The sequence below is a fragment of the Anabas testudineus genome, chromosome 18, assembly GCF_900324465.2.
Source record: "Anabas testudineus chromosome 18, fAnaTes1.2, whole genome shotgun sequence".
Lineage (NCBI taxonomy): Eukaryota > Metazoa > Chordata > Actinopteri > Anabantiformes > Anabantidae > Anabas > Anabas testudineus.
The window spans coordinates 7,606,377-7,625,095 of NC_046627.1; the positions used below are offsets into that span (position 1 = coordinate 7,606,377).

The 18,719-nt window shown below is 38.8% G+C and overlaps 2 protein-coding genes across 6 annotated transcripts in view; both read right to left on the reverse strand.

Moving 5' to 3' along the window:
• LOC113168725 (alpha-tectorin-like) overlaps positions 1-18,719 on the reverse strand; it is a 61,206-nt gene that overhangs the window by 15,737 nt on the left and 26,750 nt on the right. The gene's annotated exons all lie outside the window — the stretch shown is intronic.
• Positions 1,961-15,733, reverse strand: LOC113168259 (zinc finger protein 271-like). Of its 5 annotated transcripts, none has more exons than XM_026369270.1 (3): positions 15,627-15,733; positions 14,496-15,534; positions 1,961-3,568 (listed from the first exon to the last, which is right to left on the reverse strand). In XM_026369270.1, exons 1-3 carry the CDS (start codon positions 15,642-15,644, stop codon positions 2,727-2,729), a joined length of 1,899 nt encoding a protein of 632 aa, XP_026225055.1. In that variant the 5' UTR covers positions 15,645-15,733; the 3' UTR covers positions 1,961-2,726. The 5 variants fall into 5 exon arrangements, with proteins under 5 accessions (XP_026225055.1, XP_026225053.1, XP_026225054.1 ...); XM_026369268.1 differs by lacking the exons at positions 14,496-15,534; positions 15,627-15,733 and adding exons at positions 3,773-3,879; positions 4,954-7,547 and having other exon boundaries at positions 1,961-3,680; XM_026369269.1 differs by lacking the exons at positions 14,496-15,534; positions 15,627-15,733 and adding exons at positions 3,773-3,879; positions 7,512-7,537 and having other exon boundaries at positions 1,961-3,680.

The following is an 18,719-nucleotide window of genomic DNA, read 5'->3' on the forward strand; positions in this document are numbered from 1 at the left end:
AGTGTCTGCTAGCTGCACAGAGTCGTCACTCAGGGTTCAACATATTGAGACTGTGTCTGTTCCTTGAGCTAGACAAAAAGTTAGAAAAACCCAGAAAGTCTAATTTAATTAACATAGAGACCTCAAATTCAGTGGACACTGAATGTGCAGCCAGCACCTCTGATCTGAAGTTAGTTGTTAAATATTAGATCTCTTACATCTAAAGCTCACAGATCAGGATTTTGATATACCGTATTTTCCGCACTATAAGGCGCACCCAAAAGCCTTCAATTTTCTCAAAAGCCGACAGTGCGCCCTATAATCCGGTAATTAACTGTGCCACACGTTATAACAAAATGCTGTCATTTGTCCATCTTTTAGATTATTTTAAGGTGACAGTGAAAATTCATACACGCAAAAGTGTGAGTGGCTCAAATCATAACGAAGTTTGCACATCTTGTACACACAACACTACTAATCTGCTTTAGCATTTTTAATAACGCAAAGGTAACGTGTGTTACAGTTCATAAGGGAAGGGGTGCAATATTTGGCAACTGGGAGTTTTCGAAATCTTTATCCTCCTCCCTGATTACAGTTGGGGATACAGATGTCAGCAGGCATGCAAAACTCGGCATAACACCGTTTCATTTCCATTTGTGTGTTTGTGCAAGAACCCCAAAATGGCTCCTATTAAGAGAACAATACTATAATACTTTTTAGCTGCCTTTGTCACAACATATAATTATGACATTGCATTTATCACTTGAACTGAAAGGCATGACATGGCCAGAGCACATCATCAACATGGACAAAGATAAACTGTGTCACGAAAACTCTACGCCCCTGACTTTACCACGGGGAAAATAATAAAACAGCTGTTTACTGATTTTGTCAGAACGCTGGTTTGTAATCTATTAATAAAGTTTGACCGAGCAATCTGACTGTTTTGTTGACATTCCCTTTAGCACAGCTCCATCTAATGTTGCATAACGTAACCCCAGCCTCTACTGTAGCATCTATTCTATGCGCCTTATAATGCAGTGTGCCTTATATATGAAAAAAGTTTTTAAATAGGCCATTCATTGAAGGTGCGCCTTATAATGCGGTGCGCCTTATACTGCGGAAAATATGGTACTCTGTTTAACAGAAACCTGGATTAAACAGGACAAGTATGTAGCTTTAAATCAAGCAACTCCTCCTGGATACAGCTACATTCACCAGCCTCGTCTGACTGGTAAAGGAGGAGGTATAATAAATATAAAGTCTGCTCAGCCAACCCCGCTAATTATCATTTACAGACCTCCAGAGTAGATCACAGTGTGTAGTCATCTGACTACACACTGCGTTTCCTTCTGGCTCACCCTTTTAGTTAGGCTGTCATAATTAGTCCTGCAGGAGTCCCTGTTGCACTATTCTAAATATACATTCACCTCAAACTTTATCTGACTGTGATTATAACTAACTGCCGTCTCTCCTCTTCTCTACCTCTCCATTTCCCTCTTCCTGTCTCTCTGTCCAGCTACACGTCATTTCACCATTTGCCCACTAGACCTGTCTGACTCGTCCTGATGCCCAACTTCTGGCTGGAGATCTAGTCACCTGGATCCACCGTTTGCCCATTGGGATGCGTTTGGAGACTGGAGTTGGTCACACACTACTATGAAGTCGGTCTTGGCCTCGGCAGACGTCGGAGGCTGTTTCTCAGAGGTCTCGACTCAACAATCCAGGAATGGAACAAGTCTGCCTCTAATAACTGGACTCCACATTAACTTAAAGACATTAACTGTTATACTGGACTGCCTGCTGCGTACATAGCATGTAATCACCCATATGAGGATGGGTTCCCTGTTGAGTCTGGTTCCTCTCAAGGTTTCTTCCTGTTGCCTTCTCAGGGAGTTTTTCTTGCCACTGTCGCCCTCCGCTTGCTCATCAGGGACGATCTGATTATTATGATTCATACACACTCACTGTTCATGTACTGTTATTTGGTTGTGTAAAACTGCTTTGTGACAATGTCAATTCTACAAAGCGCTCTACAAATAAAATTGAATTGAATGTTGTGACTTGTCAGAAAAGTTGTCTGGAACTAGTCCATTCAGGTTACTAAAATAACATAACACATACACAGATGTTTGAGCTGACAGTCTCAAAAGAAGAACCCAGAAAACTGGGTTTGTCTTCAGAATTGATTCATTTCTTGCTGAAGGACAGTTTCTAGTGTAGAAAATAGCTGAAAAAGACAGAGATTATGGTCTCTGTTAAGGGGACAGTGTCATCTTAATTAAGCTGAACTGGAAAACTGTGCTGAAATAAAAGTACAAGTAAAATTACTTGCGACAAATTTAAACAAAAGTAGATACTGAGTTTAAATTTACTCTGAAATTAAGATGTTTCAAATTGTTGACAAACAGATTTAAAACCTGTTCAAGAGACGACTTGAATATGTCAACATGCTCAGTCTACAACAAACTGAAAAATCAACAACAGTAATTTGATTTGAAATCTTCTTCTCTGCAGCTCGTCTAACTGTGAGTCCCAGCTGTTCTCAGCTGTTTACAGGAGACTTTGTCTCTCTGAGCTGTGAGGAGGATGACAACTCCGCTGGATGGACACTGAGGAGGAAGCAAAATTGGTGAGGATCCATAAAAGGTGAGAAAAACGTTTTCTAGCGGAGACTCTTTAATCCTCCAGGTAAATGTATATTACAAAGCCTAATTCTTTGCTATATGAATGTTTTCTCACATTATTTACACTTTAGGTTTTTCTCCACTGTGCATACATTTATGAAATTTTAGGCTTTCTGATCGAGCAAAATCTTTCCCACACTCGTCACAGTGATAAGGCTTCTCTCCAGTGTGAATTCGTTCATGACGCCTTAATGAAGAAGACCAGCTAAAGATCTTCCCACATTGCTCACAAGGGTAGATTGTTTCTATATTGTGGATATTTCTATGAACCTTTAAATATCCTTGGTGAACAAATGTCATCCCACATTCCTCACATCTATATGGTTTTACTCCAGTATGTGTTCGTTCATGTTCGTTGCGGACATGAGAGCGAGTGAAAGCTTTTTCACAGTGTCTGCACTGGTATGGTTTCTCTCCACTGTGAATGCGTTTATGATTTCTTAGGCTTCCTGATTCAGCAAAATCTTTCCCACACACGTCACAGCGATGAGATTTTTCTCCAGTGTGAATGCGAAAGTGACGTTTCAGGTGACATGACTGAGAGAAAGCTTTACCACACTGATCACAGCTGAACGGCTTCTCTCCAGTATGAACTCTCTGATGAAGTTTTAAGTCTCTTGTTGTTACGAAAGCTTTGTCACACTGCTCACAGCTGTATGGTTTCTCTCCACTGTGATATCTCTGATAGTGACTTTTTAGCTGTCCTGTTGATAAGAATGCACTGCCGCACTCCTGGCACTGATGCGGTTTATCTCCGGTGTGATTTCTCTTGTGGAGATTTAGCGTTTCTACTGATTTGAAAGCTTTACCACACTGATCACAACTATGAGGTTTCCCTGCAGTATGGGTACGTTGGTGCTTTTTTAAGAGTCCTGATGTTGAAAAAGTTTTCGCACACTGATCACAGATGTATGGTTTCTCTGCATAATGAACTCTCTCATGAATCTTTAGTTTGTATGATGAAGACAATTCTTTGTTACAATGCTGACATTGTTTCTTTGTGTTTCTGTGTTTCTAAAATGACAGAGAGAGAAAATTTAAGGTTTTGTTAATGGAGATAATAAAAAATGCAAAGTATGTGAGATATAAGAGATTTAAATACTCACCTTTTGGGGAGAACTCATCCTGCTTCTTTCTCAGTGGTACCAAATTTCACAAAGCTGTCCTGATGTCAGACAAAACAATGCTCGTCCACACCTGAGATGAATGTGATCTGTGAACCAACAAAGATAAGACAAAAACACAGCTACAGAATATCACTGACTCAGCAGATGAGGATCACTGTGTGCAATGATCCAGATGATTAATCTCATGATGTCTGCTCTCATACCGGTAAGTTAGTACAAACAAATCTGCATCTTTCACTGGGACCATTTCATATGTAACTGGAAATTATAGGATACAAATGTAAATAAAATTACTTGTGTGTCCAACTAGAAATAGTGTGTAAAATGTTTATATCTTTACTCTATAGCCGCAAGTCACATGATTAGTAATGCTGCTTTATTATTTTTGTAAATGTATATGTGTTATTACTTTTGTCACTTTCATGTTATTTCAGACGACTGTGGGATTTTCTTGTTTAACAGAAGGGTAGATGCTATGTTCAGAGTCATTTCCTCATTGATTGTATTTTTCCAATCATAGATTTAAACCTGTCCTACCCAGTCCTCCTGACTGTCACAGTGAACACACCATTTATAGAAACTGGAGTCCAGGAGAAACTTGGCAGCATTCACAAATGAGAGAGAGCTACAGATGAGAAATGTCTCTCTTAACACCACCGCTGAAGAAATTATCTTTTTTGGCTTGTCAATCCACATGACCTGCCTTGGCTTCCCCAGACTCTAAATGTTTTGTAAGAGCAAACCCACAGGGCCAATAATAAGCCAGAAAATGACAAGAAGAGGTTCTTCAAGTTGAGAATCTCACTGAAATTTGTCAATGACCTAAAAGTAATAGAGGTAAAAGAGACATACTTTGGAGGGTAAGGCTGTCTTAACATGCAGGAAAAGTTTAAAGTGTCAAGGTATTTGTACTTGAGTCTCCAGATGGTCTGATTCTGGACTCTAAGTTATACCAAGGGAACAATACATTTGAAGGTGAAAAGATGATAACTGGGGCAGTTTCTCTCCAGTATCAGAGAGACCTCTACACGGGGGCCATTGATGGTGGTCAGAAGAAGTCCTGGGTTTGCGATCACAAAATGGTCTGACAACAAGCCAGTGCTGATGGCCTCGACTACAAATGAGAAAGATCCTGAATCCAGATTGCATGATGATCTCACCAGATGGTCAAACAAAGACAAAGTCCAAGTCCAGGTGAGAAGACCCACAGTCATTAGAGAGTACGATGACAACATGGGTGGCATGGACCCCTGTGACTGCATGATGAGCTTCTACCTTGTGGCAACCAGAACGAAGAAATGGAGCATGTGTGTGATTGCTTATTTCTTGGATGGCGACGTCACACACACACACCACAAACAACTGATCAGCAAAAAACACTAAACAGTTCCTGGACTCCAAACGTCATCTTGCATAAGAGCTGCTGAACTACCCAGAACCTGAGGAAAACTATCAAGACAGTAGACGACAGTGAAGAGAGCGAAGAGTATGAGCCATCCATCAAAAAACGTATTCCACAACCAGAAGCACCATTTACAACATACGGGGCCAGACACATACCAGAGATATTAGACTGATGAAACCAAGGTTGCAACAGAAAAACATACATGAGATGTCTGTCTGACTTCACCTGATTTTGTTTTGTTGTGGAAAAAGACTGGATCAAACCAGTTGAATCTGGTTTGATCCAGTCTAATGATTCACACTAGAGACTGAAGCAGTCAGTGCTTCAAAAGTCATTGGTCCCGTGTCTTTTTCAACACCAAAGTAAGATCAGGTGAAGTCAGACACACATTCAACAGGTTCCTTGATGTGTATTAGCACTACAGTATATAGCCACTCTAAATAATGCACAACATGTTTCACCAAGAACACCTTTTACCAACAACTACTGACTAATAATCAACTAATCTTTACAAACATGTATGAACATTATTCACAGAAACTCTAGTTACACTCATCACATCTTTATAAAGACGCTGCTTTTACCACAAATCTTTGAATGAATGAACCCATTTTAAAGACAATTGATGAATTGATTCATTTGAACATAATCAAAACAACCTGGAAGAAACATTTTTCTTGGTTTTCAGGAGTAAATATATGTCTTCATAAAATAAAATGAAACATTAACAGTGAAAACAAAGACACTGTTAGGGTAAATATGATTTACTGAGTGATTTATGATTTTCTTATGACAATGTTACGTCACTCATAAGGCTGATTTATTGTTTCTTTCTTAGTGTCATTATGAAGGATATATGTGTTTAAATGTTTTAATCCTGTCAGTAACAGGAACATATTGTACTCTGCTAAAGCACTCAGACATAAAAACAGGAAGTGGACCGCTGACTTTTGCTTCGTTCGAAGCTTCGAACGTCATCGCTGTCTCATTTCGTGCTTCGTTCCTTCAAAATGTTTTGAAGCTTTTCATTGGCTCAGAGTGTTTCAGTACATTCTGAGCCAGTGACAGCTGGACAGTTTTTGCAGATTTGAGTGTTTGGTTCTTTACCAGCTATTTAAGATGCATCATTATGCTTCAAATGAGGTTGTGAGGAGACAGAGATTTGGACAGTGAGAGTATTTTGGCAAATTTCATGGCGAGTACCACCAATAAAAGATGTTCTAAAGTTTGGGATCATTTTGACACTGCCACACCTGCGTGTCAGTCATGAGCCGACAGAAGCCTGCGACAGTAGAAAGAAATTATATTTCTCAATACAAACCTGTGAAGACAACTAACTGCTTCTGCTTCTGTAAATAATCATTTCAAATCAACCATACAAATCCGTAACTGACAAACTATTATCTTTAAAGGTTTTCTATAAAAAAATACACATAAATAAACAATGTTTCTGAATTCAAACACTGATCATTAGCAGAGTAGGAATGATTTCTGATCCTGTCGGGGATAATAAACCCTGATAAACTCTTAACCAACATTTAACCCATGTTATAATTTGCATTTATTCTTGGGGTTAATGTGGAATGTGTTTTAGAGTATGGGAGAGAGCATCTGCATATTTTATTGTAATGACTATATAATCAGTATTTGGTATGAATGAACAAAACACTTGAATGACCACACAGACTTTTCTGAACTTTTATTACTGTCAAGGGATTGAAACAGTACCAGAGCTTCAGTCGTGCCCTTTAGAGGTTGCTATGACTTCAGTTGTCCACCAGATGTGACTGAGGCCTTGAAGCTTTGAACCTTTTTCAACACAATTATTAGGAAAGCCTCAGTGCTTCATGAGGCTTCATTTGCCCACCACTATTGTGACCATACCACACGACCACATCATGCAACTTCAGGGCGTGTCCCATGTCTCAATAAAAAGCTTGTACAAAGGGGAGACGGACGGAGTCGGCGGTTCCTGAGTGAAGCGCTAACAACGCTAAGACCTCGGTCTGGCTCCCCTTGTAAGTAAAAAAAGGTCGAACAGTGTCCTTGTTGTGTTTTATTGTCTTCGTCTCTCAGCGTATGAAAAGTGTTTTAGACCCGACAGACACGGTTACACTGTTATGAAAGGAAGCGTGGAAACTTTGGTTTCTTTAAAGAGCTGTAGAGTCCAACAAAAACACGTAAAACCCACGATTGTTGCTAAAACTGAAATAACTCAGTTTAGTTTCTTTGAAATATAAGTTTAAAACTATCATTTAGTACTTTTAACTACGTTTTAACGACGTAAAAACGGGAGAACCCGCATGGACTCACCTCAACTCAGAGACGGAGGAAAACAGGAAGCATCCACAGGAAGTGACATCGTCGGGTCAGAGTTCACTCACAGAAAATCAGTTAAGAAAATAAAAGCTCATTCAAAATAAGATTACATATACAGTTCACAAAACCAAATACATACGTGTATGTAGAGTGATGCTCTTGCTGTTGCTGTGATGGGAACAGGGTATTTTACGTTATAGTAAAAGCATACATGTTTATTAGAGACTTTTATTTTGGCGGACACAGACGACTTTCTGGTTCCGTATCATGATCAGAGGTGGCCGCAGATTGTGGATCCAGGTGCTGCAGGTGTTCTCCGCTGACTGTAAGACCTCAAGGAATGATGGGAGAAACCTGGCTCTCACCTGATCTATGATCTGATTGGTTCAGGTCTTGAATGACTTTAAAATACTACTTTTGACATTTAAAGCATTAAATTGTCTTGCGCCGTAGTATCTGATTGAACTGCTAGTGTCTTATGATCCACTATGCCTACTTCGATCGAAGGATGCTGGCTACCTGCCTCGTATCATGAAAACTACCGCAGGGGGCCGAGCTTTCTCTTACAAAGCCCCAAAGTTATGGAATAGCTTTCCAAATAGCGTTCGGGACTCAGACACAGTCTCAGTAATTAAGTCTAGGCTGAAAACCTATTTATTATCTAGTATTTTTGTAAATAAATTTGGGAAGGACTCATCCTGATGCCCAACTTCTGGCTGGATCCACCGTTTGCCCTTTGGGATGCGTTTGGAGACTGGAGTTGGTCACACACTACTATGAAGTCGGTCTTGGCCTCGGCGGACGTCGGAAGCTGTTTCTCTGAGGTCTCGACTCAATGCTCGATAGTCCAGGAATGGAACAAATCTGCCTGCAATTAACTAACTGGACTCCACATTAACTTAAAGACATTAACTGTTATACTGGACTGCCTGCTGCCTCCACAGCATGTAATCACCCATATGAGGATGGGTTCCCTGTTGAGTCTGGTTCCTCTCAAGGTTTCTTCCTGTTTCCTTCTCAGGGAGTTTTTTCTTGCCACTGTCACCCTCGGCTTGCTCATCAGGGACAATCTGATTATTATTATTCATACACATTCACTGTTCATGTACTGTTCTTTGGTTGTGTAAAGCTGCTTTGTGACAATGTCAATTGTAAAAAGCGCTCTACAAATAAAATTGAATTGAATTGAATGTTGTGACTTGTCAGAAAAGTTGTCTGGAACTAGTCCATTCAGGTTACTAAAATAACATAACATATACACAGATGTTTGAGCTGATAGTCTCAAAAGAAGAACCCAGTTAACTGGGTTTGTCTTCAGAATTGATTCATTTCTTGCTGAAGGACAGTTTCTAGTGTAGAAAATAGCTGAAAAAGACAGAGATTATGGTCTCTGTTAAGGGGACAGTGTCATCTTAATTAAACTGAACTGGAAAACTGTGCTGAAATAAAAGTACAAGTAAAATTACTTGGGACAAATTTAAACAAAAGTAGATACTGAGTTTAAATTTACTCTGAAATTAAGATGTCAACATGCTCAGTCTACAACAAACTGAAAAATCAACAACAGTAATTTGATTTGAAATCTTCTTCTCTGCAGCTCGTCTAACTGTGAGTCCCAGCTGTTCTCAGCTGTTTACAGGAGACTTTGTCTCTCTGAGCTGTGAGGAGGATGACAACTCCGCTGGATGGACACTGAGGAGGAACACAACCAGAGAAACCAGAGCTGAGTGTGATGAGTGGGGAGAACAATCTGATTCCTCCTGTAACATCCATGGCTTATTCTCATGGGACAGTGGAGTTTACTGGTGCGAGTCCAGAGAGGGATCAACCAGTACCATCATCAACATCACTGTCTCTGGTAAGATCAGACTGTGGAGTTAGTGTCTGTGTGGAAATGGATGAAATGCTGTAGTTTGTCTCTGTGTTGAGGTGGATCAGTGATCCTGCAGAGTCCTGTCCTCCCTGTGATGGAGGGACATGATGTCACTCTGCACTGTCAATTCAATTTCAATTCAGTTTTATTTGCATAGCGCCAATTCACAACAGAAGTTATCTCAAGGCACTTTACAGTGCAAAACCATTTTAGACCATACAGAGTATAATTATACAAAAAAGGATACAGAAAACCAAACAATCCCATTGGAGCAAACTTTAGGCAACAGTGGAGAGGAAAAACTCCCTTTAGAGGAAGAAACCTCCAGCAGAACCAGGCTCATAGTGGGCGTCTGCCTAGACCTGTTGGGGTGAGTGGAAAGAGAAGAGAGAAAAGAACAGCAGGCAACAAAGACAAAAACAAGCAGGAAGAACATTGAGCAGGTCAACTAGATTCTGGAGATGTACAGCTCCAAGCCGAAAATCCTGACTGGAAATCTTCATACAAGTTATTGCTACGCAGGTGGTCGTACAATTGTTTAGAAACTACCTTTTCAAGTATTTTGGAGATAAAGGGCAGATTAGATATTGGTCTAAATTCATTAAAACCAATGAGTCCAGAGTAGGATTTTTGAGCAGGGGCTTGACTACAGCAACCTTAAAAGCCTGTGGTACGTAGCCTATTTGTAAAGATAGATTGATCTGATCTAATATGGACGTGCTGTTCGAAGGTAAGACATCCTTGAGGAGTCTAGTCGGGATGGGATCTAAGAGACATGTTGATGGTTTAGAGGAATTAATTACTGAAATTAATTCAGAATGATCTACGGGGAGGAAGCAGTCTAAGTATGAGCGTGGATCTAGAGTTGTTGTACAATCCATGCTGTATGCAGGGATGATCTGATCAATTTTTTCTCTAATAGTTATGATTTTATTTGTAAAGAAATTCATAAAATCCTTGCTGCTGAGAGTTGAGGGAATACTAGGCTCAACAGAGCTATTACTCTTCGTCAGCCTGGCTAAAGTGCTGAAAAGAAACCTAGGGTTGTTCTTATTTGCCTCTACTAATGAGGAGTAATATGAAGATCTAGCTTTACGGAGAGCTTTTTTATATATTATTAAACTATCTTTCCAGGCTAGGCAATATTCATCTAAATTGGTGGAACGCCACCTCCTTTCCAGCTTACGTGATTTCTGCTTTAAGCTACGGATTTGTGAATTGTACCTTGGAGCTAACTTCCTCTGACTCACTAGTTTCTTTTTTAGAGGAGCAACAGTATCAAGTATTGTTTCAAGTGAAGCAGCAGTATTATTAACAAGATAGTCCACTTGTGCTGGTGTAATGTTAGGAGGACTGCCTTCTACTTTAACATCTCTACATCTACTGTAGTGAATCTTATCCGTTGGTGTAGTAAACTTTAGTACAGTAATGTATTTAAAAAGTGGTCAGATAGAAGACGGTTTGGGGGAAAAACTATTAACTGATCAACTTCCACACCGTATGTCAGAATAAGATCAAGGGTGTGATTAAAACAGTGAGTGGATTTATTTACATTTTGGGTAAAACCAATGGAGTCTAATAGTGAATTAAATGCAGTGTTGAGGCAGTTATCATCAACATCTACATGGATATTAAAGTCACCCACTATAATGACTTTATCTGCACTAAGAACTAAATCAGATAGAAACTCTGAGAATTCAGTTAAAAACTCAGAGTAAGGGACAGGAGGACGGTACACAATAACAAACAGGACTGGTTTTTGATTTTTCCAGTTGGGATCAGAGAGGCTAAGAGTGAGGCTCTCAAATGAATTCAAACTATGTTTAGGTCTGGGGTTGATTAACAAACTTGAGTGGAAGATTGCTGCTACTCCTCCACCCCGACCTGTGCTTCTAGGAACATGATAATTAACATGACTTGAGGGGGTCGACTCATTCAGAGAGACATATTCATCCTGCTGCAGCCAGGTTTCAGTAAGACAGAATAAGTCTATTTGATGGTCAATTATCAAATTATTTACTAACAGGGATTTAGACGAGAGAGATCTGATATTTAAAAGTCCACATTTGATTGTTTTCTTTTTATTTTGTTTTGAGAGAGGAGTCGTCTTTATTTGTATTAGGTTCTTCTGAATCACTCCTCTTGTGTTGGTTATGGACATAAATAATTTAGATAGTCGGGGAGCAGCCCTCCCTCCAAGCTCCCAGCTGATTTCTATAAAGATGGCTCCCTCATCAGGACTGAGCCTACAGGTCACATGACCATCCACCATGTTACCAAGTCTGATGAAGGCCTCTACAAGTGTCACATCAGCAGTCATGGAGAGTCTCCACCCTCTACAGAAGAACCTACAACTACAGCCTCACCACCTGCCTCCACCTTCCTCCAGTTTGTGTTCAGACTGGTCCTCCACCTGGTGGTGTTCTGTCCACTCTTCATCTCCACTCTCCTCATGGTGTCTTTATATCGACACAGACCCACAGGTAACTCTCTGAATCAGTCCCTGACCTGACACCTAAACACTCATCAGTCAGTCTCAGTTGTCTCTAACTCAAATCTTCAGGTGTTAACTGTTGATACGTTTTCTTTCCAACCTCTGACTCTAGAAAATCACCTGCCTGTCTCCATGGTGATGACCTCACCCACACAGGCTGAACAGGGATTGGATGATGACTATGATGATGTCATCACTGAGCATCAGTTCTGACCTGGTCTCTGGTTTGAGACTTGAGTCCTTTGATATCAGTGAGGTTGATGATCATTTCTGTGACGGTAAAAACCAGCGACTGTCATCAGAGAACAGGATTCACAGTCTCATCTGTGGTTTATGCAACAATAAACACTTGAGGAGGAGGAAATGTGGTTTTAGTTAAATGTGAACAAACTTTGTGTCACTGTGAAGTTTCTCTATTTAATCAGATGTCACTCTGTCTCTAACCTTAACCAAGTTCTGTGATACCTCATAGACAATCTTTAGCATCAGGTTGTTGTACTGAACAATGTTTCCTTATCTTTTCTATTTTTTCACTAGTTTTGCATTTGTCCAGGGTCAGTGTCACTACTGGTAGCATGAGGTGATACCTGGATCCTACAGAGGTTGAACAGACAGTGCTCCTGGATGTCACATCAGTAAATGACATTGTCAAAAGGTTTGCTGTGTACAGTCCTAAGAGCAAAGAGAAGAGTCCAGGAGACAGATACTTTAAGAGAGCTGGACAGGGATGTAGAAGGTCCTTAATCCATCAATAAGACCAGTATCTGATCATTTGTTTAAGGAGGAACAAGATGAGCATTGTCAGAGCAAAATGGCCAATTCCAGCTGTCACTGGATGAAAGGTGGTGTACTGTACCGGCTCACTCCATGTGCATATTACACATTAAATATCCAAATAAATCATTATATATTCAAATTAGTCATTGTATATACATATTGAGAGTTATCCTTTTACATTTATTTCAATCATGAAACCGTTTAACTTAAAGTGACCCTTATGAAACTTTTCTTTGCCCTCTTTAGACAGTGCACCAGACTTTTATCTTAGGGAGTCAGACAGGATGTCCTGGCATGAATTTGACTTTGAAACAAGAACCAATTGTAATGTCTCACAGACAATTATCATCTATTCACCTCTCCCTCCCATCTGAAATCCATAAAAACAACTGTATGTGTTAGATTCTTTCAGTATGTTTCTGTCAGTCGTGTGCTGATGTATTCATGCTCTCTGTGTAAGAAAATAAACTACTGCTTTATTAATCTCATCGGTGGTCCTGAGAAGTTTGTAACAGAAGTTTTTCAGTTTTCTTTTTCAGGTTTAACACACTACAGCTTTGTCGTGTTTGTTGACTTCACGAGAGTCAGTTCTTCATGTTGTGTGAAAATAGTTAAACACTGGTTGATTAAATCACTTCAGGCTAAATAGTGTCTATTTAAAAAGTTGCCTGATTATTTTCAGTTGATGTTTTAAAAAGAAATCAAACTGTTAATGTAAAAAACAATTCAACAATATGATCACACAAAACATTTATTAGCAAAAGGCAGGAATTAAAAATAAAATTGACAACAAACAAACAGTGCTTCTCCCAGAAGTTGATTCTACCTGTGATGGTGGCTGAGGGTCTGATTTACTACTGTAGACCTACACATAGCTGAAACAATCAAATACTGAGGATCTTAACACATTATTGACATGATATGAACATTTTAACTGACAGATTCAGAAGATAATTAAAGATCATCAGGTTTCTATCCACCAACAACAGCACGTTTCATTTGTCCTGTCATCAATTTAAAACACTGAATTCACATCATTCATGCTGCTGTTTGACATTTTAGTAGCATTTAAATTAATCTAATTAATTTAATCAAATTTAAAAATAAAAAAAACAGACAAATGTAATACTACATTTTAAAAATAACAAACACAATGAGTAGAATATTTTCAACGCATTTCACACAACAAAACTTTAAGACTTTAAGATAACTGATGCTAATAAAAATAATATGAGCTACTAGAGCTGACTATAGTTATACAATAGCAATTATTAAAAAAAAATTTTAACAAGTAAAAAAACGTCATAAAAAGTCCAGATCTGGAAGGACATAACATCATCTGTTGTCTCATTAGGATCATGTCCTGATGTTGTCAGTCGTGTATACAAGGACATAACAGCTACTGAAAACCATTTGACTTGCTGCAATGACATTTCAACAAAATGGACAAACCTCCCACCAGATGTTTTTCACTTTGGTTTTGAAGGTGTCTTTGAATTCAGTCCTCCGTAGGTTGATAACTTGAATTTCCATCAAACAATGTGGCGTCCTGTTGTTTCTTACACGTAACCGAGTCCAGATCAGTATAAATATCCAGCATGACCTTTATGCTGGATATATGGAAAACAGACTGAAAACAGCTAGTTGAGAGTTTTCATACAAATTCTGAACAGGCTGCAAAGTTTACATTTGTTATGGGGTTGGAAGACAAAATTGGTGAGGGTCCATAAAAGGTGACAAAAAAAAAGTGTGGCGCAGACTCTTTAATCCTCCAGGTAAATGTATAATTACAAAACCTAATTCTGAGCTGATATGAATGTTTTCTCACATTATTTGCACTTATAGGGTTTTTCTCCAGTGTGAATCTGTTCATGATACCTTAATGAAGAAAAGCTGCTAAAGATCTTCCCACATTGCTCACAAGGGTAGATTGTTTCTTTAGTGTGGATGTTTCTATGAATTGTTAATGTTCCTAACAGAGTGAATCTCATTCCACACTCCTCACATTTATATGGTCTCACTCCAGTATGTGTTCGTTCATGTCTGTTGCAGTTTGTTAAACAAGTGAAAGCTTTTTCACAGTGTTTGCACTGGTATGGTTTTTCTCCACTGTGAATACGTTTATGTCTTTTCAGGTGTCCTGAACGAGCAAAATCTTTCCCACACTCGTCACAGTGATAAGGCTTCTCTCCAGTGTGACTCCGTTCATGACTCCTTAATGAAGAAGACCAGCTAAAGATCTTCCCACATTGCTCACAAGGGTAGATTGTTTCTTTGGTGTGGATGTTTCTATGAACCTTTAAACTTTCTGGGTGAACAAATGTTTTCCCACACTCCTCACATCTATATGGTTTCACTCCAGTATGTGTTCGTTCATGTTTGCTGCGGTCTGATGAAGAAGTGAAAGTTTTCTCACAATGTCTGCACTGGTATGGTTTCTCTCCACTGTGAATGCGCTTGTGATTAGTTAGGTGTCCTGATATAGCAAAATCTTTCCCACACTCGTCACAGTGATAAGGTTTCTCTCCAGTGTGAATGCGAAAGTGACTTTTCAGGGAACACGACTGAGAGAAAGCTTTACCACACTGATCACAGCTGAACGGCTTCTCTCCAGTATGAACTCTCTGATGAAGTTTTAATTCTGTTGATGTTACGAAAGCTTTGTCACACTGCTCACAGCTGTATGGTTTCTCTCCACTGTGATATCTCTGATAGTGAATTTTTAGGTCAGCTTTTGATAAGAATGCACTGCTGCACTCCTGACACTGATGCAGTTTATCTCCAGTATGAACTCTCTCATGAATCTTCAGTTTGTATGATGAAGAGAATTCTTTGTTACAATAGTGACATTGTTTCTTTGCGTTTTTGTGTTTCTAAAATGACAGAGAGAGAATATTTAAGGTTTTGTTAATAGAGATAATAAAACATGCACAGTATGTGAGATGTAAGAGATTTAAATACTCACCTTTTGGGGAGAACTCATCCTGCTTCTTTCTCAGTGGCACCAGATTTCACAAAGCTGTCCTGATGTCAGACAATACAATGCTCGTCCTCACCTGAGATGAATGTGATCTGTAAACCAACAAAGACACAAGATAAGACAAAAAACACAGCTACAAAATATCACTGACTCAGCAGATGAGGATCATTGTGTGTAATTGGTCCAGTCCATCCTTCAGATAATTAGGATAGATATTAATTAATCGGACTGATATCATGATGTCTGCTCTCATACCAGTAATTTAGTACAAAACTTCTGCAAACACATCTGCATCTTTCACTGGGACCATTTCATATGCAACTGGAAACTAAAGAATACAAATGTAAATAAAATGACTTGTGTGTCCAACTATAAATAGTGTGTATAGTGTTTATATTTGTACTCTATAGCTGCAAGTCACATGATTAGTAATGCTGTTTTATTATTTTTGTAAATTTATATTTGTTATTACTTTTGTCACTTTCATGTTATTTCAGACGACTGTGGGATTTTCTTTTTTTAACAGAAGGGTAGATGCTATGTTCAGAGACATTTCCTCATTGATTGTACTTTTCCAATCATAGATGAAGAAGAAATTATCTTCTTTGTCTTGTCAATCCAACATGACCTGCCTTGGCTTCCTCAGACTCTAAATGTTTTGTGAGAGCAAAACCACAGGGCCAATAATAAGCCAGAAAATGACAAGAACATGTTCTTCAAGTTGAGAATCTCACTAAAAATTGTCAATGAAGTAATTGAGGAAACAAAGAGAGACATCCTTTGGAGGGTAAGGTAAGGCTGCCTTAAACTCCAGAAACCAGAAAAAGTCTGCATTGACAAGTGAATGATTATTTTTATGGGCCACTGTTTCATCAGGAAATTTGTTGCAGGGAAGCTGTACTCTCTTTCTTGTCAGTCTATTCTGATATTGAAGTGTAGCTGTTTTCTAAGAGTAAATTTGTTCTGCTGTCCACTACAGTGGACATGCTGTAAAATATCAAATAATAATATGTCTGTGAAGATTTTCAGTCCTCCAGGTAAAGTTATCTGGAAGTTGAGTCGTGACAACTGTACGTCTTTCTTGTTAGGTTCAAATGTTTCACTACTCATCAAAGTCGCTTCTTCAGTCCGAGGAAAGTTGGTTAGAGACAAACAACAAACCCTTCAGGCTGGAAACCAACTAGTGATGTCTGTCTGACTTCACCTGATCTTGTTTTGTTGTGGGAAAAAGATCTGGAAAAAGACTGGATCAGACCAGTTGAATCTGGTTTGATCCAGTCAAGTGATTCACACTAGAGATCGAAGCAGTCAGTGCTTCAAAAGTCATTGGTCCCGTGTCTTTTTCAACACCAAAGTAAGATCAGGTGAAGTCAGACACACATTCAACAGGTTCCTTGATGTGTATTAGCACTACAGTATATAGCCACTCTAAATAATGCACAACATGTTTCACCAAGAACACCTTTTACCAACAACTACTGACTAATAATCCACTAATCTTTACAAACATGTATGAACATTATTCACAGAAACTCTAGTTACACTCATCACATCATTATAAAGACGCTGCTTTTACCACAAATCTTTGAATGAATGAACCCATTTTCAAGACAATTGATGAATTGATTCATTTGAACATAATCAAAACAACCTGGAAGAAACATTTTTCTTGGTTTTCAGTAGTAAATATATGTCTTCATAAAATAAAGTTAAACATTAACAGTGAAAACAAAGACACGGTTACACTGTTATGAAAGGAAGCGTGGAAACTTTGGTTTCTTTAAAGAGCTGTAGAGTCCAACAAAAACACGTAAAACCCACGATTGTTGCTAAAACTGAAATAACTCAGTTTAGTTTCTTTGAAATATAAGTTTAAAACTATCATTTAGTACTTTTAACTACGTTTTAACGACGTAAAAACGGGAGAACCCGCATGGACTCACCTCAACTGAGAGACGGAGGAAAACAGGAAGTATCCACAGGAAGTGACATCATCGGGTCATAGGTCACGCAGAAAAACTCAGTTAAGAAAATAAAAATAAATAAATATAAAATAAAAAGAAATCCACCAAAATAAATTTGTAGATACAGTTCACAAAGCCATATACATACGTGGAGATGTAGTAGTGATGTTGTTTGATGTGAACAGGACATTCTACGTTATTGTAAAAGCCGACTTTTTTAATAGAGACTTTTATTTTGGGGCTTTTCCGTAAATTTGGCTCTCAAGGCATGATGGGAAAGACCTGGCTCTCACCTGATCTACGATCTGATTGGTTCAAAGACAGGAAGTTTTATAGAAACGTTTCCTCTTTAATTTTCTGTTAAATGTTTTATGTTAATTAGTCCGAGTTTTCACTGACACATTCTTAAATAAAAGTTGTGACTTGTCAGAAAGAGCCACACTTGTAGACCATGGGCTCACAATGGCTGAGGCTGGTAGAAGGGTGCAGCCAAATGTTGGGAGAACAACTGTGTCCTCAATCATTCAGACCTTTCGTCGGTGTATTACTGTTCTGTAATATTTCATACAATATTACAGTATTTTTACAATATGTAAAGCTTTTTGCAATATTCAGTAAGTACTGTAAGTAGGCCTACATTTTATACAGTGACATTTTATTTTCCTGAATTTTGTATTTTGCATTACTGTATCTTTTCCACATAGGACTGCAAGACAACTTCACAGGGGCGGCAGAGGGCCCCTTTTCACTGCTCAACAGGAGGAGGCTATTTGCACCATGGTTGTAGAAAACAATGCGATAAGACTAAGGGAGATAAAGAGTGCCATTATAGAGGACAACAATATATTTGCAAATATCCAAACAGTCAGCATCTCAACCATTGACAGAGTGCTGAAAGGACACCAGATGAAAATGAAGCAGCTTTACACTGTTCCATTTGAAAGAAATGGTGAAAGAGTGGAGGAACTACGCTACCAGTATGTACAGGTAAAACACGCATGGACATGCAGCAACTGTACTGCACAGTAAACACTATGTATATCATACAGCGATATACATTACAGTAAGCGTGTTTTTACACATTACACAAATCTTTACACATTTGCTATGGCTG

Bases quoted from the DNA above. Each gene is read 5' to 3' on its own strand.
- LOC113168259 (XM_026369270.1), bottom strand. The intron at 3,569-14,495 runs AATAATGTGAGA...CATACATCTGTG, and splicing joins AGAAAAACCCTATAAGTGCA to ATCAGTGTGCGAAAACTTTT.